The 17,335-nt window shown below is 29.4% G+C and overlaps 1 protein-coding gene across 1 annotated transcript in view; it reads right to left on the reverse strand.

The window, feature by feature from the left end:
* Positions 1-5,635: 5,635 nt before the first annotated feature.
* LOC127285765 (carbonic anhydrase-related protein 10) overlaps positions 5,636-17,335 on the reverse strand; it is a 175,906-nt gene continuing 164,206 nt past the window's right edge. The window contains exons 7-10 of the mRNA XM_051311942.1: positions 12,298-12,452; positions 11,370-11,495; positions 9,932-9,983; positions 5,636-7,067 (exon numbers count right to left, since the gene is read on the reverse strand). Coding sequence (XP_051167899.1) covers positions 7,018-7,067; positions 9,932-9,983; positions 11,370-11,495; positions 12,298-12,452 — 383 coding nt within the window. The 3' untranslated portion in view covers positions 5,636-7,017. The remainder of the gene's footprint in view (positions 7,068-9,931; positions 9,984-11,369; positions 11,496-12,297; positions 12,453-17,335) is intronic.

Here is a 17,335-nt window from a genome sequence, read left to right on the forward strand (position 1 = left end):
ACATTTCGAGGGAGCGACTCTGTATATAGGAAGAGGGAGGTGTTGCTTTAAAAAATGTATAAATTTCCGGAGGAGCTTGTGTGCCTCGGTAGCTCGACACGCTGTATTTCCGTTTCGCGAGCTCAAATGTTTCAGTTATGAACGTGGTAAACTAAATTATGAACACGCAACCTTTTTGCATCTACGATCCTTCCTTCCTCCCAGGCGCGCGTTTGGTATTCCGTACAAAGGAGCATTAACTCATATTTCATCATTTCTACATTTGCCAGCATTTTGGCCTCTAACTCTAACACAAAGCGGAATTCGTTTTACAAAAGCTGTCAATGGATTACTCTAGATAAGAAAAAAAAATACATCCTTATTGACATGAAATTATTTAATAAAATTATAAACAAAATTTAATCGATTTTATATATTAATAGTCACATTTTCTCTATTACTTAATATTATTAATTTTTATTAGATTGACTTTAGTGAAAATTTGCAAACTCTCGTCCCATGAGGTAGCAATTTTCTGGTTTGACGAACATGTGAAATTATTTGTTCTATCGATCCGTTAAACCTCGTCACATTCGCATTTTCCGTGTTTCTAGACCGCTGAATCATTCGTATTCAATGAATTCTAAATTTTACCCATTAATCGTCAAACCAAAATAAAATTGTCCCACCGCGGGCATTTCAATAAAGGAATGAAAAATCGCTTAACGTTCGTTACTGAGCTGATTGACAAAATGACAAATTTTTGTCATTCTAGCGCTGAACTAAATGTTCTCGATTGATATTTTCATTAATCACTTTGGTTGTTGTTGTTTTTTCCTCTTTTTTAATTTTCAGTTTCAAAATAATAATAATAAAATATTTCAAAATTTTAATTAAATCTATCGCAACTTTAATTTGTTTGATCATTATCAATAATTCATACTGCATACATATCATCTTGATACGTCGTTTCTCTATGAAATTTTGTGTTAATGAGTTAGGGAGATCCTCAGGAAGATCGATACACACTAGAACCAAATATCTAGCTTCGATTTTGTTGAGCTTTAGAAGATCCTGTTAAGAAGCCTTTAAGCTTTATAACCACAACAGAGATTTTGCAAATCTTCTAAGTTTTAGTTTAGTATTGAAAAATTATACAGCCGTAGCAGCCAAATTTGCATTAGCTAATTGTGCTAACGATTTAGCTGATACAACAAGTTATTTTTGCAGTTAATAGATATTTGATACATTTGATGAAAAGTATTATAATCCTTAGCTGCCACAGCAGATGAATAATTTAAAAATTTAAAAATAGTAGAACAATATTTATCAAATTTTCGCTCTTTATAAATAGATTGTAACGCGGCATTCTGTCGCGTAAAAATAACTTAAAAATGATAAATTTAAATAAATTTTGTAAATAAACGACACCAGGGTGGGAATCCAGCCATAGTGGCTGTAAAATGTTATAAATTATAAAAATTGTTGTTTTATGATACTCACTTCATTTTGTTTAAATATTAAATTCAGGTATTAACAAACCAACTTGACAAAGTCGTCAGATTAATAGTCGACTAGTAATAAATAAATTCGATTCTGATTTGTCCTTTCGTTCTGTTATGAAAACTCTCGCGAAACATTAAGGATTTTCGTCGGGTCACAAAGACGTTTAGGAAATCACTACCTATCATTGAAATTAAAAGTCATCAAGGGAAGAGCTTCCTGATGTATATATTTGGCTGAGAGTCCCGTATATTCAAGAACACCAGGAATACGAAATTGCTGTTTTTAACGATCTGTCAAATCAATACTGGCAGTCAATTTCCCATGGACTTCTCGCATAAATTAATTTAACATCGGATAGTGTAGGGATCTGCGTTACCGTCGACTGCGTATTGATTATCGGTCGCAGGTATTGTATTATTGAATATTAATTGATTACGTGACACGGAGAAGAGAGGTCGCTGTTTAGCGACGCATTGGAGTTTGACTCGTCAGCCATTTTACTTTCATTCTCATCCTGGTGTTCGAAGAGTCAAGTTGTGTTCTATTATTTTTCGTGTAAAATAATTAAATTTTAAAATTATAAAAAATAGACGAGGCGGCATCGTCGTTGTCAAATGGACGGTGAGTCCCAATAAATTAATTAGAAGTTGTTTCATTCAGAATCGATCTCATTATTATTAAAGTATAATTGAATAAATAAAATATAAATCTTGTCTTTTGACCTTCTGCAATTATTTAACTTTTTCTAAAATTTGAAGTGAGTATTAATAAATAGTGTTATTATTATAAAATTTAACTAATTAATGGTGTTTATTCATATCTCCCCCTGCGCGGTCTCTTGTTGCTGTAAAGTAACAATGAAATTCCTGAGCTGGTTTTAGTTTTTCCTAATTAGAATTATAAAATTTACTCGTCAGGTTATTTAACACTAGAACTACCGACTTGAAATTTTGTACCATGGTTATTAATATTGTTAAAAACAATTATTATTACAAAATTGAAAAATAATTATTTTGTGCAGTTAATAGAAAGCATAAACAATTATAATATATGTGGAATTATGCTTATTTTGTATACGGACGGTTAGTGTACGAAACTGCTGGTGAAACGCGCTTATCAAAAAAATCTTTTTTGGCAAAATCTCAGTTAAAGTTTTGGGTTTTTCATATACATAATTTATTGCTAAAGGTTTATTTATTATTTTAAGGCCTACCGTAAGTTTGCAACTTTTCGGGATAATTTTCTATAGTGCTCTAAAGTTAGCATAAAAAACGCTGATTTTTATCATTCAAATCTATTTTTTAGTGAAAAATTAAAATGCTGGAGTATTTCCGACTTCGGATTCGTAATCTACGTGAAAAAACCTATAAAAATCATGTATGATTTTATTTTTCTAATTTGTAAATGTTAATTAAAAAAAAGCATAAATGAATAATGGGGCAAAATGTACCAGTGGTAGTTCTAGGTATGCAGGATCTTCGGTAGTTCTAGTGTTAACTAATTTTTTAGGTTTAATTAATTTCCATAAAATAACTTGGCGTCTTGGCAAAATTAATAATTAAAAAGTGTAGATAACATTGATTGTCTTGAAAATATAATAATATAAATATAAAAAATAAAGTCAATAGTAAATTAAATTTAACGTTATAAGATATAGTGTAAAAAACACGTTTAATTAAATACAAATTATAAGACAGAAAAAAATTTCTTTTGTATACATTGCAAAGAATAAAATTTTCTTTGAATGATAAAAAGTCTAAGCTTTTGATAATAAAGTTCTGATTACATAATTTATTGACTATAGTTTATTCCCATAAAATTTTCTATCGACGATTAAGGATCACACTCTACTTTGTATGTATAAAGAAGAAAATCAATTCTATAAAACCAAGAGAAAGAGGGAGAGAGAGATTTTAAAAGGACATACTATAGTGGATCGAGAAAACTGGTCCGAACATGTTTTATGCAGTTCCAAATTGCTACCCGGTAAGCGTGAATTAGCTTTATAAAAGTTCTCGAGGTAATAAGACTTTGAAGCTTTCCTGCAAATGTTAAATTGTAGAACTATTCAGGAAAAAGGGAAAAAGTAAAAAAAAGAACGAAAAAAAGGAAGTGGAATAGAAAACGGGCGAACAAACGTCAAGGAGTTCTCGACTCGATCGGGAGGCACTAGGAAAGGGAGAAGGAGAGAGAGAGGAGTTCTGAGGAAAGCCTCACACTTCTTTATGGAAATTAAGGGGATGTGATTTCGACTCTAAAGAAGGAGCCAACCTACCTTCCAACCTGTCCCGGACTTTCCTTGTCGTTTCCTTTGCCATCTTTGAGGTTAAATTTTTCTACAGATGCAGAACCATGCTCTTTAAAAAATTGCTCTTTCATGGCGGTTCGCACCAGTAAAATTTTTTTTTCCTTTTTAAAGGAAAAGGTTGTTAATTTGAAACTTCCGTTTCTTTTTTTCTTCTTGCAATCTGTTTCTGCAACTTTATGATTTTATTTCGAGAAAATTTCTATTTTTATATAAAATAAATTATCTGTTTAATTAATAAAGAATTTTAGTTATTTATTTTTTTATAATAATTCTTTTTATTTTTATTTTTTTATAGTAATAATTATTAGACTTATTTTGAAAAATATACTAGTTTTTCAACCTTTTTTTACACTTCTTTTTGAATTTTCCCCCAACACTGAAAACTTAAAAATTTGTAGTGGGGACGAAACCTTATAAATGCTAATTTGCGTAAAAGCCATCAGTTCAATTAAAAATTCAAAAAGTTTAACAACAATTTTAAAACTACTTCTAGAAATTTTCAAAAGTTCTTCAAGTTCAATTTATTACTTCAAGAGTTCATTTCAAAGTTCAAAGTCTTAATTCAAATTTACAAAATTCAAATATTCAATTCTTATGAAAAGTATTCAAGGGAAAAATACCAAATAATAAAATTGTGAGAAATCTAATCAAATTAAATAGAATATCCAATTGAAATTATTCCCGTGTTATTGAATGAGAATCCAGACTGAAAAATACAATAATTTTTATTAAATTTTATTGTTTTTTAATTGTTTTTATTTTATTAAATAAATTAAACAAAATTGCAAAAGAATCTCCAATGAGTCTTTCATTTTAGCATAAATTGTAAAATAATTTGTCGGATTTCGACCGTAAAAGAAAATAAAGGGATGTTTGAAAAATAATTAAATAAATTATCATATAACGGAAAAAAAAAATTATTAAATAAATAAAATTTACTGAGTGGGATTTCAATGAAAATTAATGAGGCGACAGGTTTTTTTTAAATGAATTTCAACTCTCAAGATTTACAATATAACGTGTTATTTATTTATTGTTATTATTATTTGTTAACCATGATTTTTTAGATAGTGTAGGGATCTGCGTTACCGTCGACTGCGTATTGATTATCGGTCGCGGGTATTGTATTATTGAATATTAATTGATTACGTGACACGAAGAAGAGAGGTCGCTGTTTAGCGACGCATTCGAGTTTTACTCGTCAGCCATTTTACTTTCATTCTCATCCTGGTGTTCGAAGAGTCAAGTTGTGTTCTATTATTTTTCGTGTAAAATAATTAAATTTTAAAATTATAAAAAATAGACGAGGCGTCATCGTCGTTGTGAAATGGACGGTGAGTCCCAATAAATTAATTAGAAGTCGTTCCCTTCAGAATCGATCTCCTTATTATTAAAGTATAATTGAATAAATAAAATATAAATCTTGTCTTTCGACCTTCTGCAATTATTTAACTTTTTCTAAAATTTGAAGTGAGTATTAATAAATAGTGTTATTATTATAAAATTTAACTAATTAATGGTGTTTATCCTTATCTCCTCCTTTTCGCAGTCTATTGTTGCTGTAAAGTAACAATGGAATTCCTGAGCTGGTTTTAGTTTTTCCTAATTAGAATTATAAAATTTACTTGTCAGGTATTTACGTGTCAGCATAAATTGTAAAATAATTTCGGTCGGATTTCGACAGTAAAAGAAAATAAAGGGATGTTTGAAAAATAATTAAATAAATTATCATATAACGGAAAAAAATAAAATTATTAAAATAAATAAAATTTAATGAGTGGGATTTCAATGAAAATTAATGAGGCGACAGGTTTTTTTTGAAATGAATTTCAACTCTCGAGATTTACAATATAACGTGTTATTTATTTATTGTTATTATTATTTGTTAACCATGATTTTTTAGCAATTTCTTCAAATTCTTTTCATATAATACAATTGATTTAGCTTTTGTTCTCTATACACTCTAGATTGACGCCTAAAGGTACATTATATACAAAAGCGATGGGAAAGATTTTTCTTTCCCTTTTTTTTGTTGCTATTCTACGATTTCAGTAATATTCTCGCTTGGTTTATGCCTTTGTGAGATTCCCTTCACCTCGCTTGTTTGTTTTTCAAGAATAAACATTCCCCAGAGACAGCAATGGAATAATATTTATATACCTATATAAATATATATGTATAGAAAAAGTACAACTTGGAGAAATGAAATTCGATTTTTATTTAAACATTTTTTTTATTATTATTATTTTCATTGTGATTTTTCAGACTATTTTTCTGTCACCTGAGGCTTCTTGTGAAATTCCTCGAGAGCTGCGGCTTCTCTTATTATCTCATTGCTTTTTCAAAAAACGGCTTTTTTTAGTGTGACATAACATTGGGAATAAATACAAAATAATTGACAATCTCTTTTCTTTTTTTTTTACTTTTTTCTAAACGGAAATTAAATTCCTTTTATTTCGATTATAAACAGATAAAAGATGGCCTATTAGTTATATATTAATAATTGACTTTGAAGCAAAAATTTTTTTTATTAACTAAATTGGATTTTATATATATAGGGTCCGTATTGTCAAATTTTACGTTTCGTTTTGCTGATAAGAAGCGAGCGACTTTTCCTGGTCCATTTTCGAATTTCGTTTTCATCGTAGAAATAAATTCACTTTGCACGAGTCTAACATTTTTAATTATATTTATAACTAACGCAGCTTACTTTCCATTCTTCTCTTTTTTTACACATTTTTTACAATATAACTGTCTATAAACCGTGACCTAGTATATAATATGTATATTTTCAATTTTCATCAAAGAGTAATTTCCATAACAAAAGTTGTCTTTTTTTTGCAATTTTATCCAATTTACTTCATTCTGGAAATATACTACAATGTAGAAAATTGTCTAGCTTACGTATTTGTTTTTTTACACTATCTTCAATCAACTCGTTGGAGTGTTTTTATTTATTTAATTTTTTTATTAATAGCACAATACGCATATCATACACGCACAACCGAACTGTTTTCTGTTCATTTAAATATATATTTTACACCATTATTTTTCACAATAATGAATACAGTATTTTTGAGGATATAGTGTGCGAGTGTCACCAGTGACACTCAATCGAACTCGAAATCTCCATAGAAAAATAAATTATCTGAAGTTTCACGGCAGTTAGACACGTTGTCATCTTCGTCAGGACGAAAAAGCCAAGCGTCATCATTCAGCCAGTCTCAGTAAATATTTCGTGAATATGACTCGCCAGCGTCTCGCCATGTGTTTGCTGTAAATAGAGAATTTTTCATAATTAATAGTAATTATATTAGATATTATATAATTGGTCTTGTAATGACCATGGTCGTTAAATATTGAGGAGAATTATTCTGCGAGGGACATGGCGCAGATTCATAGATCTGTAAGAAGGTGGGGTGACCAATTAGCTATGGGATCTAATCATGAGTTGACAAGAAAGAGGGGGGAATCCTCGAGTAAATGACAAGACATAACACTTCCTAATTTTGTCTTGAACCATCAACACTTTTATATCGTATATACAAAATTTTAATTTACAAATTTCTACCCGCAGTGGGTCTTTATTGAATATTATCAGGCCGGGGCCATTTTTTCTCATACGCTTTAATCGTGGATCCACGTGTTTCAACTGTGTTCTATTGTGCAGTTTGTGATTAATAATTTTACGGAATAATTTAGTCATCAAAGATTATTCCCTGTTGCACCTGGGACCAAAGATTTTATAATTTGGTGCTCAATCGCCGACCAGCTACGTGGATTTTTCGAGGGACACCTCATATTACATAACCGCATTTTATTGAAGGAAGTTATCAAATCAACTTGTTAAAGGATTTTAAAGGAATCGATTTGCATCATCTCCGCATATGATCATTATTATTACAAGTATTTCACAATATTGTATAATGAGTGTCAGTTGGATGTATGCAATACAGTGTTCCGAATGAATGATTTTGTTCAGGGTAATAGATATTAGCGTGATATCGGAAGATATTATTCGTCTCGATTACCATTGATATTGCCAGAAAGCAATCCCTGATTTCTGTCAATGCTTGAAGAGAGGACGAACATCAACCTGTATCGAGGACTATAGGTAGGCGATAGTATAGGACACTGGTGACTTGTCGAGATCATTCTTGTAATTTTATTTTTATATGTATTAGGAAGCAGGTGAACTGATTATAATTAAAGATCTAAATTTAATTTGAAATTATTCGTGTTTTTATTTGTGCAGTCTACAAATCTATTACGAAATCTCAGGTATCAGAGCAACGCACAGAAATGAACCTCGCTGTTCACCTATCTTAAAGATCAACGTAATAAAACTCGAGTAGAGAACCCGTACTACGGTCATAAATCCAGGCTTAAATCATACATTGAGTTCCACGACCTCATCAATTAAATAAAAGCCTAATATTTACTTATACTAAGGATTATTTGATTAAATTCATCTTTCACATATTAACAATTATTGAAAATACAATAATTAATTAATTGAGGATTAGATTAGGGGAATATTATAAGTTAATAGAGTAGGCAAACTTTTTATATTTTAATAAACGATCATCAAAATAAGGACATAACAGACTTATCAGAAATCAGTTAGTTCGCAACAATCCTTCTTTATTACATACAAATATCAGAATTTAAAATATTGTATTTCGAAAATCCGGATTTACGGTAATTTTTCAAATTCAAAATATTTAAAAAATTCAATGATGATCTCCGTATCTAAAGCACGCATTCGATCTGTCTCCTGCATCACTTATTTCGTTCTTTATGTCCGTAATTGAGACATCGATGACACCTCACGACGGTGACTACAACTGTGAATTTTATCCCACGTCTATTGGATACCAAAGATATCACCTTCTTACTTCCTACGTTTTTATACCAGCACATTCTGGACTTATGCTTCCTGGGTAAGACAATCCAAGTCACGGCTTTATCCTTTGATCTAGCAAATACACCTTATCCATCTCTTCGACCGCCTTGTTAAACTCAGCAGTAAAGACCTCCTTATTGAAGTATCCTATTTTTATGAAGAAGTCTCCTCACTTCATAGCAGACTTAACCTAATTCTCCTAGGCCCTACTAGGCTTCCAGATTGACGCTTTTCGACAGTAACGGTCACTAGCATAAGCAGAGAGTTAAACACTCCTTCGTCTTCGTCCACTCTCAGTAAAAAATAAAAGATACAAGAACCGCGGATTCCGGTTACAAGCTCAATAGCTGGTAAACGAATCCGTGAGAATCTCGGATACAAGCACTTTTCGGTATCCGAAATGCTTATAAGCTTGTAAACTCACTAAAACGAACGACCCGTTAGGTACTCCTCTTTTACAGTCTCTCATCATTTCCGTTATATTGTCATGTATCGTGGGATCTTTGAGCATTACTATATCATCAAGATGTACACTCTGTTCTAGCAGACAGAATCGCCAGACGTTCTAGCATTGTCCGAAGATATTAATGAGGAGTTTGTGATATCATATTTCAAGTGAGCTAAGAACCTCGAAAGATGATGATGATTCTTGCTCCCTGATCCAGACACCTTTATATTTCTATTGCCTTTTTGGACATTCGTCACTAGAAACACAACCCGGACTTGATTCCGAACTTAATCGGATTAATTTTAGAAGACTTAAACTTTAAATTCAACTAATTCCGGATTCATCAGCAATATTTTATTGAACTAATTCCGTATTCTTTAATAACACAACCCAAACTAATTTTCGACTTAACCAGTCTAATTTTGTAATTTTATAGAAGGAAAAGTTTCTTTTAAATTAATTTACATCAAATTGTATAAATTTTGTCCTTACGGTTTGACGACATTTTGAAAAGTCGTAACTAATGTTATTAGTTCGCGCCTAAAATCAACCCTGCTTTACCGACCCATGTCTAATGAAATGATAAATATGAAATTCATGGGAAAAAATTTTCTCACAGTCAGAAGTTTAGAATTGGGAAAATGATAATTTGCTAATTAAGTATTAAAGGCAATTTTTGAACTGGATCAAATATATGACAATAAAAATTTAAAAAACATGTCATTTTTTTAACTATCCCGAGAGGTATTAATTTATAATTATCAAATTAAAATTTCCAAATTACCTTTGTATTTCATATCCTTTGCCATTGTTGGACATTTAGCTTCTGGACGTTGCTAAAATCAGATCAAAGTTTTAAATTAAATGATTTTTGAATTAATTTTTTTTCCATTTTTAAAAAATTGTTTTGAATTTCAATTACATGTCTTTTGTAATATTTTAAATCAAACAATTACATTGTAATAACACTACTGACAAGAACGTTTAACATAATTTCACATAATGAAATCATTCTCAAGTAATTTTTAACAAGTGTCAAAGAAAAAAAAATCAAATTTAAATTTTGAAAATGTTTCATATTTCGAAATTTTCTGCCATCCGAAACTATATTTATACAAATTTTTAACTAGTTTTGAACAAATTTCCGACAATTCAAACAAGTTTTCGATGGTTTGAAACAAGATTTACATTGTTTCAGTCAAGTTTTGGTGATATTGGAAAAGTTTTAACCCATTTTGATACTTGTCAAAACAAGTTTTAAAACATATTCACAACAATATTTGAATTTTTAAAATATTATCTGTCAAAATAGTTTTGAAACGTTTCACAGTTTCTTTAAGTTTTAATTAATGTTTCTCAAAAAACAAAATTAATATTGCCTAAATTTTCAATAATATTGCAAAATAATAATTAGAAGACAGTATTTAGGAGTATAATTTATTTTCCTTTAAAAAGATCAAGGATGTTTTAGAACAAGTTGCGGATAGTTTCAAAACTTTTGCGCGACAAGTTTCAAACATGTTTTACATAGTTTCGAATAATTCTCAGATACTTTTGATGAACCATTTTCCATGTGAATTTATACCATCAATGTTGGTTTTATTCCATTTGTTAAATATATTTTAATAAACGAATGGTAATATATGTTCCAAAAATAACAGAAACTAATTTCAGTTGCTAATTTATTGATATAAAAAAAAATATATTTGAAATTCTACAAATATAGTAGATCATTAAGATAACTTTTCCTTATTAAAGTGATGCGCGTAATATTTTATACGATTTCATACATTAAAAGTTAATAAATAATATATTACGATTTTGAGAGAGAAAATGGTTAAGAACTTTATAAAAGCACTGCATTAAAATTAATAATCTCCTTGAAATTCTGTTCAGTTACTAAATGTTACGAATTGGAGATACAATCTAACTCTTCTGTTCAAGTGCTTAAACTGTTTTTGACGTGCATCAAAAAGCAAAAGCCATATATATATCCAATGTTATTTCCAATAAAATTCCAAAAGTTTAACTAAAGTCATTCAACATTTATATATATTAAATGTCCCTGGCGTTTGCTTTTAACTTTATTGTACATGCTCCAGTTATATCTAATATTATATAAATCAGGATATCTTTTGTTGGACTTTTTATGGGAGAATGTATTTGCTAAAAGTTGTTTCTAACATGGAAAACCAGTTTGTTGAACTGTAACGTCAATTTACCTTGTGAAAATCAATATTTGTTCTGATAGTTCTGTGGTGTAGTCCTTGCAGTGGTCTCGAGTTGTTCCCGAGAGGTGCCTTTGGGGAGTTGTCTGGTCCTTGCATCAGTTTTCTCAAAGCGTACAACTTGCAAGAGAAATCCCAAAAATACAATTGTAGTCAATGGATTTCACATGAATTGGATATATACTTTTGAAAATTGTCACAATTGAATTTGAAGAATTCAAATAAACTCAAACTTGTGCTACAATAAGTAATTTTCTAACAAAGAAAATTGCCAAACAGATTTTCTTAAATCTTTAGAGATAATACGTTTTCGATAGAATTCAGGATGAGAGATTGGAATTACAATTAAAATCGTACAGATTTCGGAAAGAGCTTCTTTTGAAGGATATATTAATTTCTTTTTGGAATTCCTCTAGAATTCAAGTGGAATTAATTTCAATGACCCAAAGGATGGGGAAATAATTATTATTGAAATCTTCAAAGATTCATTAAGAAATAAGACAATTGGAATAATTTTCCAAAAGAGTTTTTTCTTAAATATTTCAATAATAATTTCCATCAGATTATATATCCGCTAGGATTCAGGAATAAAATGGTTTGATGCATTTTGGGAAGAGCTTCCTGAAGATTTCAATAATTATGTCTTTTGGGATTAAGCTAGAATTCTAGAGGAATTAGAATTTCAATGGAAATAAAAATCTCAAAGGATTCTTGAAAATCATCCTACAAAGTTTCTTGCAAAATTTCAATAATTTCCATCGGATTATTATCGTTAGAAATTCAAATTTCAAAGGAAATTTATCAGATATCCAACGGAATTCCAAGGGAAATTATTATTGGTAACTATGGGGAGTTCTTTCGGATTTTGTAAATGAAAAAATATTGTGACCTTTTCAAAAGTATTTAAGAAAATCTTCCATACCTCCTGAGCAGTGATGTAGATAGGTTTATTCAGCACAAGCCAGACTGCAGTTTCCCAACATCCAGGATGTGTTGTACTTCCCTCATAGGTCATGTATCCGTTGGTATCGGGAAGTAAAGATCTCAGCGACAAGTGTCGAACTTGAGCCTTGTCACCTATTATAACAAACAATTAATTCTTAATAAGAAATCCATTTTTTTTTCTAAACACGTACTTAATTTTGCTGACACGAATTGAAGGGTACGAGAGCATTATCATTGTAATTAAATTTGATTGAAGGTCTTCTCCTATTGATATGACCCTTCTACTATTTCCTCCCTTGTTTTCTTTATTTTTTTTTTGTGTATGTGTAGAGGTCGATAAGCCAATGTGGGGATCGAATTTCAAGAAAGGATATAGTTGGGGGGGTGTGTACTTTAATCAATTGCCTGTTGACACTCGAGCGGCTACTGCACATAAATCATGATACAATGGAGTATGGGGTTACATGAAGAAGTGGAGCGCCTGTATTTCCACATTCTACCTTCGAGCGCTATATACCTCAAGCATCCTGAATATTATGTAGTCTCTATTATATTCCTCACGTTTCTTGAACATGTCTGTTATTTAGGGGATCTTCTTAAGATATTTTCTAAATTAATATATAAAAACCTTTAAAAATAACTGATTCCATTTTGTATTGGTAAAAAAAATTAGTTTTTAATAACATGATTTTCTATTTGGATAAACATTAGAATGGAAACATATTTTTGTAATTTAGGTCTTGGTGGGAAAAATTCTTTAGATGATTTCTTGCAAATAATAATTTCAATATTAGGACATTTTTGTAGTCGAATTCAGTAATTTCTGTCATAATTACGTTTTCATTTTCGGACGGGAATACAAAAGATTTTTCTTTAGATTTTTTCCCAATGATGAAAGAACCTCCGGAAGATATCGTCGTAATTGAATTTCCGTTAACGGCGGGAGATGGAAATTATTTTGGGAATTTTGCGAAATACTTTCCTTTCAGGTGGAATTCCATTGGATTTCCGCCTCAATTGGAAAGACTTCTAGAATAATTTTGTTTGAATTCCGTATTCGGCGGAACTGCCGTTGAAATTAAATAGTATTTCAACTAAAACGGAAAAAGCGAAAATTATTCCCTTCTAGGGAATCCTCCCAAGTATGATTTTGTCTGACTTGGCCTAGTGGAAATAATTATTCCTAACACCCTATATTTAAATTATTATATTTATTATTTAAATCAATAGTAGTAGAAAACCTTTCTTAATTATATTAGTAATTAATTTTATATATTTAAATATAACAACAAAATTATCGGAATTTCCTATGAGTTATTTATTTTTTGTCAATTATGCAAGTAATATTTTTTAAATTAATTAAATTTGTATTATTTTGAGAATTATTTTAAGTAAATTATCTATATATCGATTAATTAATACAAAATGTGATTATAAATCACTTAAACTGTAATTAATTTAAATATAATAATGTCCAATTAAAGGAAACAAAAGACGTTTTTAAATAATGGTACATTCAAGTAAGTATATTCTTGTTTTAATTATCATAATTAAGGTTCACATTATTTAACAAGATAATAATATCTTTTATTAATTTTACAAAGAAGATTCTGATAAAATAAGTAAACTGATCAAATCTTCTTAAGTTGAAAATTAAAAATCTTAAGCTAAATTAACTTTTTTAATTGTATAAAAAGATTGAAAAATTTAAATTGGGTTATTATGAATATACATTTTTAAATAAAATTAGCGAATTAAAAATAGTTAAAGAGCTTTTAAAAAAAATCTTTAAGTAACTCTCTACGAGGAAGTAAAATTGTTTTAAGCTAACCAATCACATTTGGATTTTGCGAAGGAAACGAAAAGGATGATGATGATGATGATGATGAGAATTGGTGTGCGCAGCGTTGAAGCGAAAAACTGTAGTCGCAAATGTGTCTTGTGCAATGGGCAACTCGTTATATATATACCTTTAAAAAAAAGTCGTTTCTCTCTTGGCAACGACTTTTTTTTATGGTTTATTTTTCAGACTACAGTCCGCGTTTTTCATACAACTGTTTCGCTGCATGCCTACGAGAAGCTGTTTATTTTTCCACGACTTGTTTTATTTATCCGACTGACAACCACGTATATTTCAACAAAGTGTAAACTTGACGCGCGTTACCTAGAGCGTGATAGGGGCATTCACGAACGCGAAGCTTAGATATCTCACAATTTTCTTTTATTCCTTAATTGCAAGGTCGGACTCTTCATTTTAATAAGAACTCTTTCAGGGAATACTTTAAATCTTTGTATTATATATATATTTTTTTTTGGATGTAGGTGACCCAGTAGTGGCAAATGAAAACGGAAATTTTAATTAATGAATATATATAAAAATTTGACGTTCGGTAAGATAAACACCTAACTATACAAATTTCAGTGATTTACAAAAATTCAGATGCCAACATCATTAAGGGGAAATTTTTTTTTTGCTAAACAAGATCTTTTCAAATAAAAGTTGTAGAGAATATTGGAATAATTATTTAAAAACGTAACATTCCTTTGAGAAGCTCAAATGCTGTGCTAGAAATAGACTGTAATTTGTAAATTGTTTACATTTATTTTTAGTTCGGTTATAAAAAATCAAATTCCGATTTTAGGGATTTACTAAATTCTATGTTTTAAATCTTTATTGATTTTCAGAACTTGCAGACTGAATAAAATCCGTCTTGTCTTTACAAAATCGATATTTAGATTCTACTTTGACACTACTTAAACCAGTTGATCCTGCTTTGAATCTTTTAAGCACGTCTATCCTTCTTCCAGTAGATACATGTCGGTCACACCTTCTGCATATAATAGAATTCCCTGATTTAAATGGAACAATAAGTTCAACTATTACATCGATCAATCAAGTTCTACTGAAATTTAAACTGCAAATTATGTGATAATTTAGTTGATACGGGATATTTATTAATTATTTATATTGATATCTACTGAAATTTATTTGATATTTATAATTATTGACAAGGAAGAATAATTTCCGTTACAAAAAAAAAAATTCAATTTAGTTATAAATTTTATTTAAGTTGAATGTGTAAATAGTATACGATATATTGTCGAGAAGAAATTTCAGAAGAAAGTTAGTCTCTCGAGGGAAATTCAGAAATCTATAATGTAATTTAATTAGACTTGAGGCATTATGGAATTTGGATCGATTTCTAATAAGGAATTTAAAGAAGAGATAAGAAAATTTATTTTGTTTATAACGAGAGGGAAACAATTAAAATATTTGATGTACACCTACTTTATATTTCAAAATAATTCATGAAACTTCAGGATAATTCATACACTTCAAGTTAATTTAAGTTGATTCAAATTAATTCGAGATAATTCATATTAATTCGAGATAATTCAAAGTAATTCTAGATAACTCAAAGTAATTGAAAGTAATTCAAGGTAATTCATGATATTTCATATACTTTAAGTTAATTCAAGATAATTCACAGTAATTCGAAATAATTCAAAGTAATTCAAAATAATTCAGGGTTATTCTTGATAATTCACGAAACTTCAGATAATTCATATAGTTCAAGTTAATTTAAGTTAATTCGAGATAATTCAAAGTAATTGAAAGTAATTCAGGGTTATTCTTAATAATTCAGGATAATTTATGTATATATAATACTATTATAATATATAGTAATAATTAATACTTAAGTTAATTCAAGATAATTAATAGTAATTTCAGATAATTCAAAGTAATTCGAGATAATTTAAAGTAATTCATGATAATTCACAATATTTCAGATAATTCAAGATAATTTACGAATTTTTGCCGACGCGCAGTTTGGATATAGACATTAGTATTTCACAACAAAATTTATCAATTAACATTTATTGAATGTGAATTGTAAAAATCATCTATTTCGAGCAATATTCAATTTAGAGACTTGAAAAGATTTCCCAAAAGGTTCCCATGGAGATTTTGTCGAATGTTTCCATTTTCACTAGAACTTCGTTTCCTTTAGAATTCCATCGTAATACCCACCGGAATTTCATTGATATAATTCAATAGAAATTATGTTCAGAATGAAGCATTTTCGAAAATGAAGTTCCACCGTTTCTAGTAGTAAAGTTTTTGACTTTTCAAGTCTCCCAAAGCTCACTGGAGATTTCGTGAAAATATTGGTATTTAAATTTCCGTCGGAATTACCATATTGCTACTACGGGAATCCCGTTTCCTTTTCAATTTTTCACGGAAATCCACTAGAATTCCACCACATAATTCGACGGAAATTATGATAAGAATTTTCAGGAATTTTTCTCCCATGGAGATTTTCTTCTAATTAAAATTATCTTTTTTTTAAAAAAAAAAAATTATCCATTTATTTTATAGGAAACTTCCCTAGAGAACTTTATTATTAAACTCACGTGAGGTTATTACAAACATATGAAAAAAGTTTCTTCGAATTAATTGAATGTAGAAAAAAAACCTGTCTAGGCGGCTAAAATGATTTAAAAAATTCTAATCAATCCTAAAAAACACAAATCATTTAGGGGGTCGTTCGTATATATATATATATTACATCAGCAAATTTGGAACGTTTTTTGTTTGACGTTCCTCATCATTTCATGATGATTGATGAAATGTGGGTTCTATTAATGAATTTTTATTGGTAACCATCCTATCCAAGACTAAAAATAAATTTTAAATCAACAAAAATAAAATTTACTACACGGTAGGTTACAGACACTCGCGTAACATTTAAATGTCATTGACGTGAGGGAAATATTTTTAAAGAAGACATTTACAACTTTTGATAAATAATTCCGTGTAGAAATTTTGAATCCAAAATCTGCAGTTCCATTTAAAATCATAATCAGAACCGGGGCCGAATTTCTATACGTATTGCTAGGTAGAAAATTGAAATTGAAATAAAGTATTGATTGTTATTATTATTATTATTAACTAATGGGGAAGAAGAGAATAGTGAAGCATTTGGTATTAACAGAAATGATAATTTAACGGA

This window comes from Leptopilina boulardi, unplaced genomic scaffold (genome assembly GCF_019393585.1).
Source record: "Leptopilina boulardi isolate dan_hultmark-lab unplaced genomic scaffold, ZJU_Lbou_2.1 LbouV2_341, whole genome shotgun sequence".
NCBI lineage: Eukaryota > Metazoa > Arthropoda > Insecta > Hymenoptera > Figitidae > Leptopilina > Leptopilina boulardi.